Here is a 26,962-nt window from a genome sequence, read left to right as displayed (position 1 = left end):
CTTATTCAATACAGTGAAATAATTTTTAAAGATTTTTTTTATGAAAATGGTTATTTTAATTTCAATAGAAATAATAATGTAAATCATAATGTATTATTGTAGTGTACGTCGTTTTGTCAGTACTAGCTCATCAATAATTGTCCACTACAGAAAGAGTAAAAAGATTATTTTCCGTCGCAGTTCTGTTTCGGGGGGGGGGGGGGGTTGGAGACGAAGCAAGAACAAAGATCCCGAAAATACGCAGTCCCTTCCTACCCGTGACACAAAGTTTACGAGCCCTAATCCATGCGCGTCACGGTCCTCCCCCCCCACCCCTAATAGTGAACGTTAATGACCGACAACGATATTACGCGTGTGTCCGTGTAAAACTGTGTCGCATATCGAACAAAACGTCTTTACTGTACACAATATTGTAAAATAGGTATATGTGTGCGTGTACGCGTACGCGTTCACTTATCTATTATAGGTGTGCACGAGCATGTTTTTTTCTTTGTCTGTGATGTGCGTACGCGCGAACTAGGTGGATTCCTGCCAATGATGTCGGGATACAAATAGCCCGGGCCGCCGTCCGGGTTGGCCAAAAATCGCGTCACCCCGACGCGACCGTTCAGTGTTCGCGTTCCATTCGGCCCGTCGTCGACCGACTCGGCCGCCGTTCGAGAAGCCGCCGCCATGGATCCGAAAATCACCTAGGTAAGTCCGTGATGAGTTCGTAAGACGTGATTGACGACGACGATGGACGGATCGACAAACAAAGTGCCGTACGCTATGCGGGGTTGATCGGTTGGATTAACGTTGATTAAGTCCGCGTTGAACGCCGCGACAATTTGATCGATCAGAGTTTCCCACTCCCGAACCACCCGAAACCGATGGTTGTGCTGTGTACGTTCGTGTGACAGGACCGCGTCAGAACGCACCGGTAGAGCTTTTTTTCATTTTCGTACTTATTCTATCCATCGTCCGTCGTCGCGCGTAGTTTGCGTCTAATAACTGTATAATAACCGACAACCAAACGAAATCGTTGTGGAAGAATTTCGCGAGACGCGTGAAAATCTGGTGCCCACGCGCGGTCCCTTCGGGTCCGACCGACGATCAAATGACGCCTACGCGCGTGCAATGAAAGCATATTTTTATAGACTTGTTGCGAATCGGTGAGCATGTGAACGTATGTGCTACTGTGTCGTATTAGTAATTTAATCGTGGTCGTGAGGGGCAAAAAATAAACGCATAAAATAATATATCCGAAGAACGCTCCGCGACCACGGCATTATAATATTCGCCGGGGAAATTGCATTATATTGGACGACAAACGTTGACAGTAATAATTACACAACCGACTATTTTAAATTACTATTTTGATTTAATAATTTAATATTTGGTATCACGAGAACGAATATATATATATATATATAAATATATTATATAATTATATCGTACATTAATAAATACATATATATAAACATATCGTATATAGACTACTATAAATGTCTAACACAACTCGTGAATGTGCAAAGTGAGAACGAATAATGACAACTAAATTATGACATTATATCACAAATGAAATAATATTATAACGTTATGTGTGTGTTTTTTATACTGTATGCGGCGATTCCGCTGTTTCTATATATGTTGTCGCTGATATAAACTTTTACAATAACGTTTTACCGACGTTTTTATCGCGAGTTTCATTTACGGTTTTCGTTGGATAAACATGATTTCGCAACTAGAGCATAGTATACCATCGTTGTGCATACTAATTAACACTCACGTATACTACTCAGTGTACACGTTTGATTGTTGTGAACAGTTTTATATTTCGTTTATAAAACATTATTATTATTATTGTCACTCTGCATTCGATCAAAGAGTTAGCTTGTTTTCATAAATTTATATTTGCCAAAATTATAAGTCAAATGAGACATGACTAAATCTTTTTGGCACTTAAACGCCTCGGTTACCGTCTTGGACGTCAATTGTTACTTACGATAGGCCAACCATATGTCGTATAACTTATCTACCGTATAAAATTTATAAAATATATGTATAAAATAAACAGAATTACTTTGTCTAATGCTGTACAATCTCTGAAATCACGATATGCATGTTTCACGAACGACTGCTCCAAGAAAGTTTATCATTAAACGTACGCATATATATATATCTACCTATATTTTATACAATCGAATATATTATATGAATTCATTTGTATGTGTACGTGTGTGTACGAGTGTGCGTGCACGGTGTCGCATGCACGTAACGTTGTCGGAATTTTACATTAATTAAAATCATGGTTCATTTCTTATGGATAAATAACAGATTTTCGATTAAATCAGTTCAGCATACATGCAAACGTTCGTCGATTATCAATTAATATTATAATTTATGCGTTCTAAAAATGACATTATCGTAGTCGTTTTCTTATATTGTAGCTATTATCCGTGATTTCAAATTTGAGAATGTTATAATCTGTCGTCCATAAATATAAAACAAAAATTCACCGCACTGTAAGAAAAAGTATACACCCTAATACCTGCCCCGATTACCGCAATCTATTGATGAGAGGAATTAAATAAGAATGATATTCTGCTTAAACTTTGAAGCGTTATGCTCGTAAAATGGTATTCATAATTATATGTGGATATAAAATATATTTGCTATTTAAAGTTTTTAATGATTAATTTCAATGAAAATTGTTTTTTTTTTTTCACAAAAACTTACTTTTTAATTTATTGTTAATTGCTACAAATTATTTAATTATTACGCTAAAAGTATGCGTTAAAACGAAGTGATAATTATTTTATTTGCGAAAGAAAACTAAAATAAGAAATTACAAAACAACATTACTACCGTTTTATTGAATACAAACAACTTAACTCTATTGCTATTATTCTTACCTGCTTTTTCAAATATCTTTTTTCTTAACATCTCCAAATTATACGCTAACATTAATGAAAAAATCCTTTGTACATATTACTGCGATTCTTTAATTTGATATTTAAATTTAAATACTTATGTCTAATTTGTTTTTTTTTTTTTTTATAACTAATCGTAATAATGAAAAATAAAATGAAGAAAGATAATGACTTTTCACATACTTTTGTTTTAAAAAATAGTATTTTCATAATAATTGACGATCAGAGTACAATAATTTATTCGTTTGAAAAGTTTAAACTATGATTAGTATATATATAATGTACTCGTAGCTTGAAGATTGTCAATTTTAAAATTAAAAATGAACAAACAAAATATAAAACACATTCAATTTAGAAAGCTATTTGTGAGTCTTAAACGACCAAACAAAAGAATTTGGAAATTTATTAAAATAAAAACTTATGTAATAAAAATGAATTAACAGTAAACTATTAGTAACATATATATTACATAAATTAAATGTATACATATTTCGTACGATCAGCGTAGACGTCGGATATATATTCGAATATATATTATCTGAATGTTTGGACCATTGTTTTGTTTTACTCCACTTCGCTTGAATCGTAAAGGCACGAAAGTTGTCTTATTTATTTCACCATACGACTATTTTTCATTATCGGTATTCCTACGAGTATTCTAGGCGATCATCAGCGCCCACCACGGTTGCCGTATCCCACTGTCTTATCCTTCACGGTCATAGGATATACCATTACACATTTTACGCACCATTTAACGCAGTCAACGTACAAAAGGGAAAGAAAAAAAAACCTCTCCGAGAGAATGGGAGAGACGAAATGGATGTTCCTTACATTAAGTTCGGCCTAATTGAACTGAGTTTTTAATAAGAAAACGGTGTCTTGTGGTTTATCCCATAACCATGGAAGCCGCACTGGTATTAGAAGGGGCTCGCGCGGGGTCGTAGGTTTCCTTAAACTGATTTAAAAGCCATTTAAAAACAATCATAATTAAAAAAAATAAAGATAAAAAAAACGGTTTAACGGCGCGCGCGGTTCATCTACATATATATTGAAAACAGGCGAAAAACGGAAGATCGAAATACCACTGATAACGGTGGGGAGAAGAACATGGAAAAAAAGACTAAATCACGTAGGCAATGGTATAATGGGAAGAGCAGCGATATTGTTACCTGTAATGGAAATCGGCTTACAAACCGTCGTCGATTGCTCCCATGAAGAACTAATCAACCACGGTATACATACTCGCGTACATTGGAAATGGGATGAAAAAAGTTATTGCACGGTGACAAAAAGGAAGGTGACACAATTTTTCCCATTACACTAACACATTTATATTTCAATATATATTTTCAGGCCATTACGCAATGTCATTATATATAAACTCCATGTTTAAAACGTTTTCAAATATGACAATAAAAAGTCTTCAGCATTTCGACCATTATCGATAATTTTGTCGTAATCAAATTTTATGTGTATAAACAATAAATGTATTAATTTCATTTTTCTAAACAAAATGCCATACATCATTTAAGCACATTTTATGAATATTTGTTTATTTTTTTCTACATATACACCAAAAATTATGAAATCATATTGATTATAAATCACAAGAATTAATTTTTATTTTCGATTTCCATAATTCCATGTATATCAAACAGTTAAGCAGTTCTAATGTAGTGTAAAATCCCGAATTTATATATTCTATAGATAAACGTTGATCAATATAGGTTTGCAAGCTGATCAAATGTCTTACAGTCTCTATATGAATAAGAAAAAAAGTCTGCAATAATGAAATGTTTGATGTCTCACAGAAGTAAAATCAATTTTTTAATTGATTCGTGGATTTAGTAAATGATTTTACTTAAATCGTATATTGTATTTATGAAGGTCACATATTAAAGAAATTAAAGGAAAACGCGACGATTCGACAGGAATAATATTCTCGTTGGAGTCCGTCGATGAACCGTTGTGATTATTCCACGAAAAAATAATTTTATTTAAATATGATATATTCAAGTAATACTTATACACACACACACACACACACATATATATATATTATTTATAGCAACCCGGTGGGTCAGAAAAATCTTGCGTATTTTGAATTATGGAACAAAGAAATAAAGACATACCTATAAACGCACTAACTCATATACACCTATGTATATATATTTGTGTGTGTGTGCACACACACGTTTTTGTGTACGTGTATAAATATAAGAATGGGTTAGAAAACACACCAGAAAGAGAGTAGAAAGAAGGAGAAAAAATTGCCGTGCAATATTTTAAAGGGAAGGACGATGGTCGCACAAAGGCGGTTTGCATCCTAGCCAAATTCGCACAGTAAACATTGGCTGCGATCCAGGTCTCGAGCCTTGGTTGCTAAAACTTCCCTAGTAGTCTAATTATAAAACACTGGGCAGCGCATGTATACGAAAGGGGTGGTGGGCGAACGGTTCGAGTGGCGTGTGGCAACCGATGGCGACGGCGATGAAACGGGAAGAAGATTTTCGGCAGATTTTTGCATGTCGCAGGGAAAAAAGCATTTCTCCGAGCCTTTGACAACGCAACACAAAGGGATCTCGTTAACTTGATACAAGAAGCGATAAAATTTAGTTCATTTAAAAAATCCAAAACGGTTTTTGAATAGAAAATAATTCAATGCACTCCAATATTTTATTCACATAAAATGTGTTACGTATGTACATTATGCGTACGAGTATATGTATTTACGCGTGAACGCTGAAACTAAACGTTTGATCAATGCTGAAATATGATTACAGATATTATTCCGTACGGAGTTCATGATATTTCATCCTATGTATGTTTGCAATAACTCAAATTAGCACTGAATAATTAATTAGTCGATGGATTCAGCGAATCGTTCTGAATAACAAATCACAGTGAAAGTAACGATACGCTGCAGCGATGTATTATTATTTTTTTATTTTTAATAATTACATAGAAGCCTGAAAAAACAGCATTCAAATTAAAACAGTATTCATTGTCATGACCCTTAACAATATGTTTTATTAATCAACATTATTAACACGTTTATATTCCCGTTTATAAGATAAAGCACCTACCTTTTTGACAACATCAAGAATTCAAATTTAAGTAAAATCAGTAATCACCAAATTTAATAAGTGATAAGGGGTAGATAATTTTTTTTAACTACAATGATTAATAATTGTATTATTAAAATTATTAAAAAAAAATTAAATCAGGAGTAAAAAAATACTTTTTAATTGTAATTTTAATAAAAATTACTGTTAATATCATTAAAAAAAATAAATAAATAAGTAAATTAAAAACTATATTTACCAGCCAATTTTAGTTTATTTTAAAATTTTAAGATTCTTGAATTATTTACAGTTCAACTATATATTATTTTTTCCGTAAAAAATATTTTAACTCTAACACGGCCATAAATATTTATAAAAATATGAAAATCAAGTTTATCAGTTCTGATTTAATTTACTTGAATTTTTGTGGTTTTGGAGTATTATAATTACAGTACAAATAAAACTATACAGATACTGTTAAATGGTATGCAAATATTTTTTAAATGTACACGTCTTGATAAATGACCCGCCAAAACTACAATCTCGTAGAGTACTGCGCCGAGTGAACTACACACATTGAAACGTTAGATAATACATTATGGAATATTTAATTGGAACTAATCATGATACTAAACAATTGATAACAACGACAAAAACGACGCACCGAATGGGGACTTTTTTGATGCACTTATACGTGGTATGATGTTCAGAATTTATGTCTCGCCAGAAGAGAATCACTAAAAACTAGTATAGTATATAATATATATCACCATGTTCGAGAAACTTGTTTACGATCAACAGCCATAATACGATTATTGAATTGCGAATATTGTGTCAGATACAAAATACAAATTCGCCCGGTGTACACCGAGTGAACGCTCTGCGCGTCTACGGATAAATTCAGTTGCGTCAGATGAACTCGACATTGGCGTGCGGGAATCGCTGCAAGGACATTCGTTGAGATAAATCGCGTGTCGACTGCAGAAACGAAAATAAATGTTAATACTTGCATGTTGACGACCATACGTGGGTTACAACGGAATAATATTGATCGAAGCGAACATATTACCGATTGTTAATGAATGATCAACAGCTTTCTATCAATTGCGATAATGATCACTGAAACGAGGATATTGGCTTGATTAAATTCGCATAAAAGAGCATGCATTTGATGTTTTAAACCTAACCTAACCATGCATTTGAAGTTTTAGCATCGCATGGAGAAATAGATTTGAATACATTTGAACCAAAAGTATATGTTATTGATATTAATGTAGGTACCTAACACAAATATTTCACCTGTAAAAGTATCTGACATGGCTTCATCATGACTGAATTCGTAAATTAATTAATAATATTATTAAAGTACGGTAGCATTTATTTTACGTGGATTACAATATTGTTATTGTGACATACGTTAGGATAAATGCTATCCTACTTATGAAAGTTAATATATCAATGTGCATAAAAATAGTTTTTATATTATGTATTATATAAATTTTGTAAAAAAAAAAAAAAAACGAATTGTTAAAATTATTTCTTACATTATAATTATATATGAACACAAAAACAAAAATTAGGAACCCCGTCCAAGATTATTTCCGGCTTGAAAAGAAATATGATACAGCGCACTCTTATACACATGTACTTGTGTCATATTCTACCGAACCAATGATATTTTATCCTGTCCTCCGACAAAAAAATCGAACATGAATTTGCGGGACATTTACGTGAGTTTTCGCCATTGACGTGCAAGCGTAAACGTAATTGTTAAATTGTATTAAACCACTTTATTTAATAATTTTTCGTAAACCTTTTTGCACGTTTACAAAACGAATGTTATTCGGAATCAATTATAAATTTGTTAGAAATGGCTTGCCTTTAATTAAAACAAATTTTCATCGTCTTAATTCGTGTAAATTAATTTATTGACGTCGAATAATAAATACGTTAAAAACGAGTAACAACTTGTCGTGTCTAAGAAGTGCGTTTTACAAAAAAACATTTTATATTTTATAAATCTAAAATAACGATCATCGAGAATACTTTGACGAGAATGGGATATAAGGATTTTTCAAGTATACCAACGGTTGAGTTCAGTTAGTGAATAGTTACTGAAATCATCTTTTCGATGTTTGGAATTAACTTAGAATTTGAAGTCATGTTATTTACTCTATTTTCTGCAAAAAAAAATATACTTTTTCTCTCGTTATTAAATTATTCTTTAATTTGCGGGGAAGTTATAGGCAGTGTAGCACGTGTCTATCAATATGTTTCTCCCGATTCGTCGAAGACTGAGCTGATTGTACTGGGAATCATGAGCGGATAGCTATTTTTTTTTACCGGCATATATTCATTAGGGCTATATCATATTACAAAAACTAGAGTGAGGGCTTAACCTTTTCCCTGACAAATAAAATTGTATACATTTCACCTTAGCTATAATATTTAAATTGGGTTGTAGTCCCTCCCTCAAGATTTAATTCTGATTGCGCCATTGATCTATACATACGAGTATATATAAATTATCATTTCACTCGCTAAATCTTACAATTAATGTATTTTAAAAATATATTAATAATCTGTTTAATTAATACTAGACAATTAAATATTAAAATGATAATAGTTTATTAAATGTACCACATCAAGCGGCTAATTTCTTAATAATATAGTTTAAATTAGTTTAATCTGTAAATCTTTTTTCTTCATTAATCTACATAAGATTTTCGTCTTGGTCCAATGTATTTCTTAAGTAGTTTTCAACTTGAAAAACTCCTTTTACATTCTACTCACGTTACAAATAATGTTAAAATTAGTTTTTAAGCAATGAAAAGACTGAGGTACGTATTTGTGTATACGTTGTACTTCACCAAAGCAACAAAGTGCACAATATTTTACATTACTAATAGGACTATGGGCGTCATGATACTTAACCTACATCATCACTTGAACATTATAAAAAAACCAAATTAAAATCATATAATGAATATAAACTACATTATTACATTTAGAAATATTTAGTTTTTTTTGTTATTACCATCAATATTGTCATCATAGTCTTTCAGTTCTTTATATACACAACCAATATTTTATTTTATTTCTTTCCATTTTGATATTGAGCACCTGTGCATTCATTTCGGAAATCTTCATACATAATTCCTAAACAATATTCGGAAATCTTGTACTACACGCCTATAAAATAATTTTTTGGAAGTATTGCGTCCGATTTGAAATTATTAGGGTCAACACGTGCAAAAACTGCCCATGTTTTTCGAATCTTGAAGAAATACTCTCATATGAGTATGCCGATACCAGTATTATGAAATAATATTTTTTTTTTTTTTTTATATATATATATTCCGGGATTGGGGTCTCCAAGTTTAGATAAAGGTGAAGGCCTACCGGGAAAATCCCGATTTCCCGGTGGGCATATCCGCCCATACTGAGAATACCACGTACCAGTTTTGATGCCAATTTTCTTTGATCATCGTGGCGTTATCATTGCGCTGGCGACCTATATTACATTGACCACTTTTCCAACGCATCCCTAAAATCCATCTCTTGTATCTGAGACGAAAACCATGTACCCAATTATTCCAGATCAAATAATACTTAGATATAATTTTGACTTTTAAGCTATATAAACGAAAACAATAATCCAAGTCCAATACAAATAGAAAATAGCTGTTTTGTTCTCGATAGTAATATGTGTTATTACGAAAGTATCTACACACAATACACTGTCTAAAATTTTTGTTTATTAAATCAAAATGTTGAATTTAAAGTTTTAACGCGTTTATATAAATATTTGACGACTGATTAAAACCATAAATCATTAAAATTATTTTAATCCTTGTATTCAATCACTTACTTATATATTTTATTTAGGTGTAAGTATATAATCATTAATGCAGAAGTTCCTAAACTTCTTAGAGTACAACCCATTTTGGAAATTATTTCAATTTTGACGACCCAAAATAATATCATTGACCTTATTGTTTTTGCTATTTTCATCATTTTAAATTGAAGAAAAGTATTATATTTATAAAAAAAAGTTAATACTATGTAATTTAATTAGTAAGTATATAAATTTAATATGAAGGATGTAATTGTTTCCTATTTTTCATAACTACAATGATATCCACTATTTTATTTTGATTGCAAAGAACTTGTTGTAAGCTCATCATCAATTAATTTTCTTTTTTTAACCGCTGACTCAGATATTATGTCTGTTTCTTCAATTTTCGCAGAACTTTAAGTCATTGAATTTTTATTTAATCATTTGTCCATAGTAACTGTACAAAAGCAGAAAAAAAACGAATTTATTGGTTATTTAAAAAATAGTAAGATTTAAACTGCGTGCATGTATCGTATTCAATGTACCGTTTGTTACTGAAAATAATCAATTTATTTGAACGTCATACAGGTACTAATTTATTTCAAATATATTGCTATATTTTCAATAATCATTAATCTGATTGCGTCGTGTTGATACAGTCGAGCATAAGCATATAAAGAAATATTATTATGTCTATTGGTCGTAATAAATTTGTAATTGTCACAAACGCAGATAACAGTTAATAATAAAACTAACTAAATAATTATACATCAACCATAAGTAATAGAAACACATGAAAAATATAACGCGGCCCACTAAAAATATAATCGCGACCCACAGTTTGGGAACCTATATACTAAACTAATCCGTTAAAAATAAGGACGTAATAGAAAGGAAGGACTAAATAGTCCAGAATTTTCTCGAAATATCTCAGAGTTTTTAAACTTAATATGCAAAAATCAATTTCTGTGTATAAAATATATTTAAGTGATTCTATTGAACTTGATAGAATAATTACACTTTTATTTTTAATGATTAAATATTTTTCTTATACACTGATTTTAATTAAAAAAATGTAACTACAGAAAATAATAACATGTCTTTTAGTTTTATTTCTTTTGAGATTTTGATTAAAACATGACAGCATATTTATAGATTATGATGACCGATTTATTCTAGCTTATTCTCATTATAGAAACGCTACAAAACGAATATATTTGTTTAGTCATCACTAGGGCCCGGATTTAAATTCACTTAAAACCAAACAAATATGCTCTAAAAAATAACGAAAAATGTCCTTAAAAAATTCATTTTACCACAAAAATGAACTTAAAAATGAAAAAATAACCTTAAAAACCACATATTTTTTTTTTATTTTGGGCATTATTTAACACACTATTTAATACATTAAAATCACATTCATACGTAATACGAGCAACGTCCGCGAGGTAATATGAACTAATGCTGATTATTTGTTATTTGACCGAATACTGGTGACGGTCCATAGCCAATAATAAATTAAAATAAGATAAAAACTGAATCGTAAATTAAAGATTGACAATGTATGTGGAAAAACCCGATAAACCTACTTAAATATCAAGAAAATAATTTATCTTTTTATTTGGAATAGGCTAAATTTGTTTAATATATCAAACAAATATGCATTAAAAGCCAACAAAATGACCCAATAATACTAAAAATGAAAAACGTCGAGGTATGCAAAAAAAAAAATGCAAAATAAAATTTGTAGTTTTGAAACCCTCATTACATGAAATGAATTATATTTTTAGAGAGCATTGTGTTTGATCAACCAAAAAAATATGCACTTTGCATTGAAATCCGGGCCCTAGTTATTACGCACAAGTTTCAAATCTTAAACTAATTTCCCTTGCAATTAAATAGAAATCAAGATGTTATCTATATATGTATATATATATATATATATCACCATATTACCATATTTATTATGTTTACTCATAATCATCAAAAAAAAATAAAAAAAACCAATACTCTAATGATTATTTCAATCTTACAAATATTTACTATTAACATGATTCTATACATTTTATAGTGGTAGAATGATGGAGTTTTTCTCAAGCATTAAAAATCACAAGTACTAATATTCTCATACAAAAGTATTACCAGTTTTGGTTATCAGTTATTCAATAAGCATATTTTTTTATTTTTTTTTTAATTTATATTCATACAAACTCTTGTGTGTTTATTTTACGATTTTCTGAATAACAAATCGTTTATTCATCATTTGAAATTTACAATAAAACGTGTTTATTTAAGTCATCAAGATTTAAAATTGTAGAGTTGGTAAGCGAGAAATCGATTGTAACAAAAAATAGTATTTTATTTAATTTTGCCAAAACGTATCTCTACTGAACACTATAGACAGTTTTATCAATCGATGGAATCACAGTTTTTAACTCATTAAACTACCATGTTGCATGTACAACAACCTAACCGGTGTGTCGTCACCGTTACACAATAATTGAATACCGCAACCATAAAAGTCCTCTGCGGTCTGTATAGGTGTGTGTGTGTGTGTGTGTGTGTGTGTGTGTGTGTGTGTGTGTGTGTGTGTGTGTGTGTGTGTATCAACAAAAGAATCTAACCACCCGTACCTAATCCGAGCGGATAACACCTAATCGTGTTCCGCGGACGTGAAAGTTCGAAAGTTCACGAGGCTGTAAATTGCGTTCGCTCGGGGTTAAGCTGTAAAACCGATAACGCGGCAGTCGGCTTTCGGGGAACAACTCGTTCGTTGGATAAATGAAAAATGGCATTATCGCGCGACCGTCACGACGCCGGTTGATGTAATATTTACGGGTGCGCCTCTGTATATTTATATTAATGATTTTCCCGCGGTTAAGAACGATTTTCCATTACGCGATTGGAATAACATTTTCGTCGTCGCTTTGTGCGCGGGGGGCAGGTACGACGTAATGATGATATGCACGTCAGGCGGACGGGACGAGCCAGACGGGACGTGCGCACGTGTAATACGCGATTGCGCGCGCGAATGATTTGTAAACGTCGGCGGAGACGACTGCGAAAGGAGAACGGAAAGCGGACGCACTGAATTCGAATCCAACGCGATTTGAATTCCGCGTGACTGAAACGTTTCGCACCAAATCCGCCGGATAGGTTATTTTATGTGAGAAACGGGCGCAGGTGCGTCGGATATCGCTCGCGATCGTACGTGCACGCGTACTTATATATATATATATATATATATATATATACTTTCTCCCGGAGAACCGATGTACGACACATGCTCGGAATTAGAGAATAATGTGGCGCGCGCGTACCTATCGACTCGCAGGGACGGGGCCATGGTGCAGAGTTTTCGAGATTCGCTAAAAAGGTCGAGACGGTTTTCGAGCACGTGTTCACGATCCGCTTGTTTTCCCAAGAGCGTTTTTTCTCACCGTCTCGCGCTCGCACCTGCACAACCGGCGGCCTCGTTAGAATGTCGTTTTAAAATTTCCGATGGCGAGAAAAATATTCGTAAACGTCCGCGTGCATGACGCGGACGTGCGGATTCGCGTGGGCACGTGCACCCGTTACTACGATCCACTGTCGATGCGGTCAACGGCGAAAGGGACCGAAGGAGAAACGTATGATTGATGTGTATCGCACACGGCCAACGGGAACGACTGACGAAATATAACGTGCAACGTTCAAATGCTATATTCGTAATCGTCATGTTGGGCCACTTAAGTGGACACTGGGTGTAGTAATTTTTCATTGTAATTCTTTTTCACGACACATTTCCTTGAGAATAAATGCGTCTTGCATTGATCGCAGTAAGCCTATGGGTACGGGGAAGTCGGGAAATTGTCTGTTTCAATATTACGTTTCCGATGGCACAGTAAGTGATTATGAACTTCACGAATGCGTTTCGTATGTGGCACTGTATTACGCGTGTCCGAAGTACTTTCAGACTTTTATCCCGATACGATTTAATAAATTGATTTTTAATGATTTTCCTTATGTTTTGTTAAGCTAGAATTTTTATAGTTTTTTTCATCGGAAATAAGATATAACCATACCGCGTTGCCCAACAAACGGTGCCTGGTGAAAATGTAAATATCCGTTTTGCGGATACGATACAAAAGCTAAGTGTTTATACAAAGTTTATACGAATTCATATGTTAATCATTGCATGCGTTTATCAAAACAAAAAAAAATTCCAAACCGATAAATAAATATGTTTACACGACAAACTATCTATTCCAATCTTTCATTTATTTGTATACTAAATAAATAAAAATGTACGCTTTAAAATTTAAAACATTTTAGTACAGTTTCGTCTATTCATCGAGCGATTTTATTTAAAATATATTATTATACCTATAAAAGACGAGAGCAAATCTTTTGAAAATATTTTAAATTCATCATGAAATACCCAAGCTACAAAAAATAATAGTAATTGACGTAATTTCCTGTACTGTGTATTGAAAATCTAGTCTACGCTCAATTTATTTTGTGCTAAGCGGGTATGTAGTATTCTTTAAAATCAATATTCTAAATTTGTTTTGTCTCGGTTGCAACTGTACCTTTTACACGTGTTGTTTCTTTTTAAAATCACGTCTGACATGTTTAAAACATTTAATTTAAAAAAAAACGCTAAAACTTATTTTAAACTATTTAATAAAATGTCTTCAAGTTTAAAATGTTTAAAATCACAAAAAACATAAACTTTTTAAAACATTGTTTTTAGTTAAAAAAACAAATGTTTATTTTTTCTTACTTTTGTTCATTTTTTTACAGAAAAAACTATAAGTATCTAATTATGTATATTAGGTATAATAATTATAAACTTAAAGGGTTTGGTTATCAATAAATGGAACTACCGTTTTTAGTAAAAAGTAAACAAATTATCTAATAAATATGTCAACAATTTCAAACAATATTTATTTCGTTCATATTTTTATTGTTTATTATTATTATTATATTCTCTATGAAAAAATTATAGTATATTATTAAATTAATATTCAATTGATCTTTCCAAGCTAAAAAAAAGTAATAATTTGAATTATTGAAGACTTGGATTACATATTAATATGTAATTTGTTTAACACAATGTATAGACTTAAGAAGCATTTAAATTAGCTTTTCGAAATATGCACGAAAAAACAAATCATATCTTATCAACATTAATGATGATAATTTCTAATCTGCTATCTACGGAATGAAAGAAATGGGGGAGGCGGATACACGCGGGAAATGGGTCGACAGAAACAACACGGGTCTCAATAATAAAATTGTCAATAATAAAGTCCGTAGAACCAGGAACAAACACACACAGCTGCAACAATTCCCACAGACTCATCAACTAAACAAATTATTAAATATTACTAATGCATTCTTCGAGTGAAAACGGAGGTTTATTTCTTTTTTAATTTCAAGTCTTTGTAGGTACTGCCTTTTTGTATTATTTTTTGATGCGTTTCGAAAGATTTTTTTTATAATTTTTTTCATAATAATTATCGTTATTGTTATGATTATTATTATTATTATTATTAGTAATATTACCATCACATTACAAACGAATATATTTTATAAACTGTATGCATACGATAGCGGAATTATTTTATTTCCGAATGCAAATCCTTGAAAGTTTCAGATGACATAACAACTCAACAGTGTTATTCGAAATTTTCAAATGCCAGCGCCGAAAATAATAGTATATCTAACCCACACACGCGGATGCCAAAAATACCGTAATCGGCAGCGTTCACACACAGTCCCACATCGAATGCGCAATGGTCAACGCATTACATCGTTTCGCGATGGATACACACGCGCGTATCCAAATAGACTTCGAGATCGTCCGAATTTAAAAATGCATGTACATTGCGCAGTACGTTTTACTAGTTTTTTTTGTATCGAAATAAACACCCACTTTAACGGATGATACTCATTCATTCAAGGGACTGGATGCGACAAGGTGAACGCTACGATCGGATTCACGTCTATTTATAGAGACTTCGTAACCGTATCTACAGAACATTTTATGTTCTTAGTCTCAGTAACTTGTTTGCCACCGCTCCGTGTGCTACGCTAAAAATACGATGACCAACTGTTTCAGACGCTTTGTATCGTGATAATTTTACAAACGGAAAAGAATCGGATTGTATTGGCGTAATTTTCTACCGTTCTGCGCGTACATAACTAACCATCGGTATTGTATAATTTATAAGTAATAAACTAGGTATGGAAAACAGAGAGCGAGAAAGAGAGAGAGAGAGAGAGAGAGAGAAGGGATTACAGGCCAGAATACTATATGTTCGAATGTGTATGCAGATGTTTACTGAATAAGGTTTAATTAATATAAATGTACTTTGTACTCCATCGTTAAATTATTGTATAATTTATTGAGGCCTGAAGGGGCAAAAAGCAATGGAAATGTACACATTATCATCAAGCTAATGGTATTTCTGTGTTACTTTTTAACATTCGGATTAAATAAACCACTTTGTTGGTGTATTATTAGAACACGAACAATATTAATTCACCGTCAAATTTTTGTTGTTCTAGTGCGTAAGTGGAAAACACTCGATTCAAAGAGTAAGATAAAATGGAACAGTTCGAGCAACTGCTGACGTGTGCAATATGTTTGGATCGATACAGAAATCCGAAATTGCTGCCATGTCAACATTCGTTTTGCATGGAACCGTGTATGGATGGTTTAGTAGACTATGTTCGAAGACAGGTATACATGAATCCTTATTATTTCGTATTATTATTTTTGTTCTGTGCCTCTGTTGATAATAATATTTGCATACACCTATATTATATACACATATTATAAATCTACATTTAATAGTACAATTCAAATATAATACTAAATTGTAGGTAAAATGTCCGGAATGTCGAGCAGAACACCGTATACCGTACAACGGTGTTCAAGGATATCCGACGAACGTCACCCTTCAGCGTTTCTTGGAACTCCATATAGAAATAACCGGAGAGTTACCAGATCCAACAAGTGGACAGACAATGAAACGATGTGGTGTATGTTCGGAAAAAGCATACGTGACATCGTGTGTTCATTGCGAGAAGGATGTGTGTTCGGACTGCAAAAGCGCTCATATGGATATTCTGAGAAGAGAAATTTCCCGTATTAACAATCAGGTAAAATATAAACAATTAAGTTTTAATTATTGCTCCTGTTTCAAACGTCGATTGTATTACAGGTAAGACGGGCATTGCACAGATTATCAGATATGCTGGCCGGTGTAGAGAAAAACATGCTGACCTTACAAAATAACTGCACATCGGTTTCCGAAGAAGTTGATGAAATCTACCGCAGATTAACCAAATCCTTGAAGGACCGTACGGACCATCTTAGAGGAGAAATCGACAGATACTTAACAACAGAGTTAAAAAATTTATGCAACCTCAAAGAGAACTTAGAGATTGAAATATCTAACATTCAAAGTAATTGTGATCTGGCAGATAAACACATGCAAACCGACGACGTAGAATGGGAGGACAGTGAACTGATGGATGCCAAGGAAATATTTTTGAAAACCGTCGAGTTTATTCGAAATTTTGAAACTGAAATTGGAGATTATAGCAGAAGAGCTAAGTTTATCATGGCTCATGACCCGAATCAATTGGTCAATCACGTTTCTAATTATGGTGAACTTACAATTCAAGCCCCGCATCAACCATTTACTGCTAGTTCTAATTCTCTCCAAGCTCCAAGTCCAGGCCTCATGCGGTCAAAAAGTGATCATAGGCTAGCTTCACAATACCGACAGGAAGAAAATAGCGATATTAGTGGAAGAGTTTCGCCGCTTGGAGGTAGAAAATTTGGTGAACGATATCAAAGTCGGTACTCACGTGGTGATAGAAATGATTACGATGTAGACTCGACGCATGACAGTGAAAATAGAAGTTCAGCAAGATCAAGGATTAGATCCCGATTAGGAAGACATGGTCTAAACGAAAATACCGACTCCGATACAGATTCGAGATCAGTCCGTTTTGCCGAAACAAATACTGTACACCGTGAACGAGAAAAGGTTTTGGACACCGAAGATGTGGCTAAAGGTCCTTTGAGTGGTATCACGAGATTGTACGATTCACCAAGAGTCATGAAAAGGCTAATAGAGAGTGAGAATAAAGATAAAAAAGTAGATGTTGCGCCAAAGCCTCAAGCTCCCCAACCAGTTCAACAGCCAAAAAGAATAACTCCGCAGCAAACACCTCAGAGGCAATTGAGTGAAGACGATGAGATAGCGAGGATAAAACGGCAAAACAAAACTGCATCGACATCGTCGGATACGGAACGAAGAGATAGAGTTAGTTCGATAAAAAGGGAAGACTCGAGAGATTCTAACAAATCCAACACGCCTTTAGATAACTCGAGAAAGACCCCTGTACCTGAACCATTACCAGTAAGATTTAAATATAAATATAGAAATCATATTTTTGGTTGCGTAATTATTTATAAAATAAAATATCATTACATAGGTCGATACTCTGGAGACAACTGAAAGCGAGTCCGAAGAAGATTCGGTTGAAGTACCGGTAGCCGAACCGAGGAAAGCAACACCCGCCAGGACTACATTTCCTCCATCCACATCATCTACAACGGATTCGAGACGATCCTCTACGGCATCAGATAAATTAGCGTCCAAAGGTAATCGTTAGTCATGCATATAAATTTGCTATAAATGTTGGTAATATGCATTAATTATTTACACTTATCTCAGGTAATGCCAGATTGAAGTCGACTAGATCAGAAAGTATTGAAAGTTCGGGTTCTTCCGAAACTCCTGGAACACCGGTACGCAGAAACGCAGCTAGTGCATACCCCCCAGAAGAAGTGAAACAATCGCCAGTTAGTTCAAGTTCTGGAAGTACAACTCCACGTGCTCGATTTTCTTCGGTTTCTTCGAAAAGAGATTCAGCTACACCGACGAACTCTCGAAGTTACAGTGTTACGGGTAATAAATTTAAATATTTTACCATCTCGATAATCTGTGTATTCATTTATTTATGGAAATATCTTACATAACGCAATGCAACCATTATTCATTATGCGTTAGCTAGGTTTTATACTGTATCGGGTATATCAATTTCAAAATTTCTTTATCGTAATCTATTAATCTTAAGAATACCTAAAATTTATTTTTAAAATATATTTTTATGATTTTCCACTGTGTGTTACGAACATACTTTAAAATTAAACATATATGATTTATTTTAGTATTAAAAACTATTTAAGAATTCAATATTCTCTATGTTCTAAATACCTAATATTATACATAACTATTTATTAACACGTTTTTTTACTATATTTATACTAAATATGTGTTTACTTAAGATAATAATTTTAAATCAATAAGACTACATTTATATCCAAATTAATGTTAATTACATATTATACAAGTGAAAATAAAGCATATTTTATACTTCACAATTATTTTTACTATACACTTCCTTTCTTCAATTTTAATTATTACTTTAACATAATTGGATTAAAATCAGCCTACCTATTTCGTAAATCCATTACACCGTTTGGCAATACGATTCTTGTAATATAAAAAAGTAAGTCAAGTGATCTAAATGAATCTGATTTTTTTTTTTTAATTAAAGCTAACAACTTCTAAATAATAATAATACATATCTCGTCACGAATAAATTTATATTTAAAAAATATTTTATAGGAGAAAATGGGAAAACACAATACCTTTAGATTATTTATTCCAATATCTCACTACAAAATTTTATTTATTTACACAAAATTGTAAAAAAAAATTAAAATAATTATTTTAGGTAACAGTGAAGGTCCTTCGAAGAAAGAAGAAATTGAGGATGAAGAAGAAGAAGAAGAAGAAACAGAAACTTCATCAGAATCATCTGACGAAGAATCAGACGAAGATTCCGATGATGCTAAGCCGAAAATACCAGCATCAAAAGGTATGGAAAAAACCGATATTGGACCATTATTGGCTAGAAGTGCTCAAGCCAGGGATAATGGAAGTGGAGGCAGTAATAATAGCTCAAGAAGACCTAGCCAAGACGAGTCTTACACTAGATCACGGTACGTGCACTCATAGATTTTTCGCGAATGATATAATATTAGTAACCTTTTTATTTTTAGATACGGTACTAATGGCTATAAATCACCGTCGTCGTACCAAAGCCCCAGGGAATCCGACACCGCAGCAAGTGGTAGTAAGTACCAGAACAATTCCCGAACCGAACCCGCCCCAAGGTTCACTAGCAGATTTCTAAAAAATAAAAGTATTCAAGAAGAGAATCCTAGCAAATCGAGTTACAGCAGTGACAACAAATATACTTCGGACAAAGGGTTGTCGCGGAGTAGAACCAGCGCTAATCTAGAGGAAGACCTTCAGGACGACACTAACACCTCTTCGTACTCACCGTACTCTAAAACACATTACGGTTCGGATTTGTCCAGAAGTCGATCCAGTCACACTTTAAAATCACGGGAGACCTCACCCGATAGGCCTGTAACAAATTCTTCAGGTATCTAATTAATGACCGAACAACAACAACCTAACACCATTCACGTGAAAATTGCAACGGCATATGTCTCCATTTTTTTCCTTTCGGCACACATCAATGTACGTTTACAGTACATCAAAATGCATAACGGTTTAGTAAAACGAGAAATATAACCCACTATCTCCGTTGTATAGTAGTAACTACTGTGGTAGGCTTAATTTCCACTGAAACACATCCTCGTAACAGTCCATCGGCCGGTTACGGTTTAGCAGAGTCTTAGCGACAAAAACATAATGAATAATAGTTACACAGACACACCTATACACGAATGAATAACTCACAAACGCGATTATATATAAAAATTAAAAAAACGTTCGAGCGTACTATTTGTATGACGAAATGCATTTTTTCTATGTTAGCAGGAACTGGAGAAAAAGACGGAGCAGCGTTAAGCTCGTGGGCTAGGTATTTAAAAAACAAATACGGAAATCGCAGTAAAGAAAACGCGGCCAAGGACAATGCTACTGCCGCTTCCGCGTCAAGCTCGTCTACTCGACGACTGTCACTCGGATTGCCACTGCGATCCAATTCCACCGTCGTTGACAGTTCAGATGACGACCAAAAAAACATGCACAGCTCCCCCACCTCCCATACAATTATCGAAGCAGGTGAGTCATAATCTTACTAATGCAATGTACTTATAAAGTCTTACCGATCAATAAGGTGATCAGGTGAGTGACCAAATCTCAAAGGCCATTGACCACCAAATTTATTACAAACAGCTTGACGCCATCATATCTAAATTAAACAATTAATAATCATTTTAAATTAAACAAACAATAATAACGATTATACTGAAATTTAATTAAAAGCAAAAATCGGTCATATTTAACCGCATCGTAAAACATGCCTTTGACTAGTGCTCGGATAGAATATTATTTATTGGATAGGTGAACATAGTATGTTTTATTAAAACTGGAATTTTGTATTAAACAAATTATTGAAATCTAACGATTCTCGTTTGTGTTGTATTTCAGGTATGCAGGGCGTAGGTTCTACCCCTAGAGTGCAGTACTTGCAGAAGAGACAATTGTTATTTAAGATTGGAGGTCGGGGGAGCGAGCCCGGATATTTCACCTGGCCAAGAGGCGTCGCTGTTGGCCCGGACAATCTGATCGTCGTGGCCGATTCTTCGAACCACAGGATCCAAGTACGACCGCGTTTTTCTTCGGTTTCGGATTTAACGATCTAAGTCATATGGACTCATTTTTTTTTTTTTTTAACGCGTATAGGTATTTGATAACTGCGGACGCATATTGAAAGACTTTGGATCCTACGGAAACAGCGAAGGCGAATTCGACTGCTTGGCCGGTGTAGCCGTCAACCGTATCGGACAATATATCATTGCCGATCGATACAACCACAGAATCCAAGTAAAATTTAATAATTCAGACGAACTACTTTGCCACGGCTTGCAATATTGTAAAACCAATTGGATTATATTTTTCCCACTTTAGGTCTTGGATCCATCTGGCAGATTTTTAAGGTCATTCGGAAGTCAAGGCTCCAGTGACGGCCGGTTCAATTATCCTTGGGGAATTACCACGGACGCTCTTGGGTTCATATATGTTTGCGATAAAGAAAATCATAGAATACAGGTAAACAGAACCAAAAATGAATAAATAAAAAAAAACATCCATCCTCTACGCTTGCATTCTATGAAATAAACATTCTTCTATTAAACGAGTTGTAGGAGGTATAGTCTAGTCATATAGACGGCTTCAAACAACACATGCAATGTTATATTCAAATTCGTGCATTGATTTTGTTCTATTTTATTGTTTACCAAGTACACGCACATAGTTCGAGTATACACACCACACGCATTACAAATACCTCGATAAATGATATTTTTTTAATATAACAATAGATTTGCAACGTTATTTTTTTCAGTTATATTCTATTAAATCATACCACGGTTTATCTCGTATTTATTTATTTTTTTTTTTTTGAGAGCGTGTATACAATTACAATAGTTCTTTACATAATAAAAATTAATCAAACCAAATGAGTATAATTATCACTCGTATATTTACGGAATAACTCCTAATTTGTGATGCGTACATGGTACACTGGTACACTGAGTTATTAAAAAAAATATCTAGGTACCTTCGATTCATTTTATAAAGAAAATCCATAGCATAATATGATATTAATAAAATCGTTATAGGTTACTCCGATTATATTTACATATAGTTAAAAGTTTTTCGATAAGAGGCATTTATACGAGTTCCAAGAAGCAAATCTTAATATATTTTCGTATCTTTTATGATGAAATTATACAACGTTATGAAAAGTTTTATTTAACCAAGCATTAGTTATATTTATTTTTAATATTACAATAGTTGATAATTATTTTAACGTTAGACAAGAGGGCGGTTCGATACAATTGAACTCAAAGTGCTCAAACACAACTGTACAGAGGTGGAACTAGGAATTTTTACGCCCGTGGAAAATGTTAAAATTACGCCCTATCATAGACCAATAATCAAATACTCTTCTCGAGAATTTGTTTCTGATAATTAATACACAATCATACTCATTGAGTTTTAACCTAAAAACAGTATTTAACAGAGTTAAAAATATCAAATTAGTTGTTAATAATTACAAAAATAACATCCTCTAAAATGTTACGCCCGGGGATGAATCCCCGTCTTCTCCCCTGCACCTGTACTACCTTTATTGTTAAACTGTTTCATACAAACTGTCATCGAATTTTTATCAACAGGTGTTCCAGTCGGACGGAACATTCGTAGGAAAATTCGGATCGCACGGCAACAAGATTGGACAGTTGGAACATCCGCACTACATCGCGGTATCGAACACCAACAGGGTAATAGTTTCGGATTGCAATAACCATCGCATTCAGATATTTGACGTTAACGGCAGAGTGATCAGTTCGTTCGGTTCAGAGGGATCAGAAAATGGCCAATTCAAATTCCCCAAGTATGTACGATATTTCATCGCACACTGCAACGCGACGTTTGCACATGCCCGTTAAACGGCGTTTAACACGCGCGTGTTATAAACACGAAATCAGGTTACGGTCACTTGTATATGTGGAAGGGTACCTAGATCAGTTTCTGAAAGAGGCGTGACATCACGACCACGGCTATAAATTATCACGTCATCGATTGAAATTTAAGTGAATAATACTACAGTTATCGGCTGATTATTATTATTTAACTATTAAACTTTAAGTTGCATTAACTATTAAATTTTAGACGTATATATATATATATTATACCTATATTTTTCTGCAACAGTACTGCGCTGATCATAGGTATTCAACTCGATGGGTATTAAACTACTCCGATCGCCAACCTCGACAGTTATTGCTAACCGCTTAAAAATGAAAGACGTTCAAAGATGCATAACACGGAAAATTAAAAAGAAAAAGAAAATTATTGTAAAAATAATTTCTTTTTTTTACATTTTTGTGTTCAACTTTCAAATATGCGTTTAGACATTTCGATTTATAAACTCACTATTAAAAGTTATCGAATGAAATGCAATGAATAAATAAAAAATTAGCACAAAACATAACGAGAGAAACAATTTTAGAGGTCCCTTAAAGTTTAAGATGGCCCCAATTCATAGCACCACCTCCATTCCTGCTAAGTCCGGAACTGGTGATTAAGTGACGTGAAGAGTGACACTAGGTTAGCAGACGCCACAAATGCATTGGACGCATCTTATAATAGACTGCAAACAAATAATAGCACAAAAGTATACTAAAAGGAAAACATCGAATTTTCGGTCGAAAAGTGTACGATTTTTGTTTTATTTTTTTAACGTTTTCCACGATATTTTAACCGGGAATAACGAATCAAAAATATACAATTTATATACAACGGTTAAGCATTTTAATGTTATGCCTTTTATTGCTGTTAGTATAAGAGACCACGGAATATAATGATTCCGTCAATTAATATTTTTATTATCATTGCACTTCATATTATATTCTATAATAGTAGGTTAGTTTTTATTTTTGCATTTTAAACACATTAATTCGTTATTTCTTGAACATCAAGACTCCAGCGTTTCTATATAAGTATATGTATGTGTGTATATACACAAGTACTATAAATTTTTTTGTGATATATACCTCCCTAAGTAGCGAACTGTTTAAATGGTGTAAAGTATTTCGATACACCAATTACATATCGTCGGATTAGATTCGAAAATATAATCAATAAACCACTTATTTCTTATGTAACCAGTGGCGGTTTTTTGATTTTTTTCTGGAGGGGAGGGGTCCTTAAACATTATCTTTTAATATATACAAATAAACTTTAAACCATTAATAATATTCAATATTTACTGTGGTAACTGGTGGGAAAATATAATATTTTGATAAAAAAATGTACTTTATTATATTTATTCATTTTCGGTGAAAGATGGCCGAAAGTTTTATAATCGCTGACTGGCCTGTGGTGAAAATAATTAATATTAAAAAACATTAAAAATTACATTCACAATACAAAATAATTTACTTAGATTAAAATTAACTACATATTATTATGAATTAAATAATATGGATAAACACTAAGTAAATTAAAAAGCAAAACATTTTAAAATTGTTATTATAAATTTTACTAACCTGAATTTTAAATACTTTTCAAGTTTGATTCAAATTGAATGGTAATCTTAGTCCTTAGATTAAAATAATATTTGTAAATAAACTCGTAAATAGTAATTGGTAACTTATTTATACATGATTAAAAGTTTACAATTTATACGTTCAACGGGCGTATCGCGGTCGGTTGAAAAGTGACAGTCAGTTTATCGCTGTGCTAATCCGCTAATGTGCATTCTTCGAGCAGCCAAACGCCATTATTATCACAAATAATAGATATCGTAAACGTCAACATTTCAGAGAAATATAAATACCTAAATAGCTGTAGCAAACATTCAAATATACGGAATAATAATGATGACATCATTAGAATTATATATAAGTAAGCGTGTATACCCGCATGTAAATAGCTACTCAAAACCCGAACGCCTCGAATGAAAAATATATCACAGCCTAAACTTGAGATCTGGGGGTCCAGACCCCCTGGAACCTCTCCCATAAAACCGCCACTGTACTTAACAAACTATCCATTTGCTTTTACTTATGAAAATTAAACTTTCAGAGGTGTAGCCGTAGACGATCAAGGATACATACTGGTAGCCGATTCCGGTAATAACCGCATACAGATATTCCATCCGGATTCCACGTTCCTACGTGCTTTTGGCTGCTGGGGAAGTGGCGACGGGGAATTCAAAGGACTCGAAGGCATCGCTGTCATGTCCAACGGAAACATACTAGTGTGCGACCGAGAGAACCATAGGGTTCAAGTTTTTTAATCTTACACGTAACTAATTTCATAGTAAAAAAAAAAAAAAGTAGAGCGAAATCGTGTACATAATCATAGTATCAAAATTAGATCGTAACTTCTTCATTAGGCTTTAAAAATTAATACTTGAAGAATGCTGTTTTTTATTTCATTTTATATATTTACCCATATTAAAAAAAAACAATTGTTACAATATATATTATCATATGACTTACAAAACAAACAATGGATTTATTTACAAAATTCCCAAATTCTAAAATTGAAAACATAAGTTTTCAAGTTTAAACTTTATACAAAAAAAAAAAAAAAATGCATAAAATCTGATGAATCCGAAGGAATCTGTGTCTGATGGATATAAATAATATCTATTACGAATAGCCGATTGGTATGTCAACATTTTTGCGTGTGAAATACTACAACTATGGAGCAGTCAATATCACATACCCCATAGTAGGGATGAGCTAGTTGGTCATGTGCAACAAGAACGTGATAAGTAAAATGTTTAACTAAATTAATGTCTTAACCAGTAACTGACGGACAGGATTATTTCTTTGTCTTATTATATACAATTCTTACATGATACATAGAATTTAACCTAGTTGATATTAAAATACCGAGGCTGCAATATGTATAAACATAAAACTATTGTAGTATCATAATCGAAACCACCATTGTACATTATTCAATATTCTATATTCTAACTTTAACTAGTACCTCTTTACCTCAATATAAATTTTTTTAATTTCATTTGATCTTATCCTCTTATGTCCTTATGTACTTTGAAGAAAAATTCTGTATGCTTCTGCCCCTCCTTCTCCTGAATCATCACACAGCACTCACAAATCCAAGACATCACAATGTAATAAAATTGTACAACAAATATATGATAACAATACCCTTTCATTTAATTATACAAATAGTAAAAATTAATTATACTATAATATTATGATATATAACTTTATATAAAATAAATAAAAATTTAATTTAAAAATGTTCTGATAAATGAACTTTACTCAAAATTAATTTTAAATTATCAATAAACAATTTAAACATTTTAAAATATTTAATTTTTATTTAAAATGTATTCTATTTTAATTAAATTACGTTTAAAAAACAATTCATGCCTAACTTCAAGATAACCTTTTAAGTATCTAAATTAAATTTGATTTCACAGATTTCCATCATCTTAATACATTGTGTAAACTCACTTTTAAATATAAAAACATAAAATGTACATAA

At 32.8% G+C, this 26,962-nt stretch overlaps 1 protein-coding gene across 5 annotated transcripts; it reads left to right on the top strand.

The window, feature by feature from the left end:
• The first annotated feature begins 571 nt into the window (after positions 1 to 571).
• LOC112693140 (RING finger protein nhl-1) lies at positions 572 to 25,800 on the top strand. Of its 5 annotated transcripts, none has more exons than XM_025568068.1 (14): positions 572 to 693; positions 16,371 to 16,545; positions 16,689 to 16,967; positions 17,030 to 18,238; positions 18,315 to 18,483; positions 18,557 to 18,790; positions 19,623 to 19,890; positions 19,951 to 20,024; positions 20,741 to 20,986; positions 21,356 to 21,528; positions 21,611 to 21,751; positions 21,836 to 21,976; positions 23,107 to 23,324; positions 25,520 to 25,800. In XM_025568068.1, exons 2-14 carry the CDS (start codon positions 16,411 to 16,413, stop codon positions 25,731 to 25,733), a joined length of 3,501 nt encoding a protein of 1,166 aa, XP_025423853.1. In that variant the 5' UTR covers positions 572 to 693; positions 16,371 to 16,410; the 3' UTR covers positions 25,734 to 25,800. The 5 variants fall into 5 exon arrangements, with proteins under 5 accessions (XP_025423853.1, XP_025423852.1, XP_025423851.1 ...); XM_025568067.1 differs by having other exon boundaries at positions 20,738 to 20,986; XM_025568066.1 differs by having other exon boundaries at positions 19,951 to 20,339.
• The last annotated feature ends 1,162 nt before the right edge of the window (positions 25,801 to 26,962 follow it).

The sequence above is a fragment of the Sipha flava genome, unplaced genomic scaffold (assembly GCF_003268045.1).
Source record: "Sipha flava isolate LNK unplaced genomic scaffold, YSA_version1 81_pilon_pilon, whole genome shotgun sequence".
NCBI lineage: Eukaryota > Metazoa > Arthropoda > Insecta > Hemiptera > Aphididae > Sipha > Sipha flava.
This window is presented reverse-complemented; position numbering and strand designations above follow the sequence as displayed.

Bases quoted from the DNA above. Each gene is read 5' to 3' on its own strand.
- LOC112693140 (XM_025568064.1), top strand. From the start codon at position 16,411: ATGGAACAGTTCGAGCAACTGCTGACGTGTGCAATATGTTTGGATCGA. The intron at 19,891-19,950 runs GTACGTGCACTC...TTTTATTTTTAG, and splicing joins GAGTCTTACACTAGATCACG to ATACGGTACTAATGGCTATA. The intron at 20,340-20,737 runs GTATCTAATTAA...TTTCTATGTTAG, and splicing joins GCCTGTAACAAATTCTTCAG to CAGGAACTGGAGAAAAAGAC.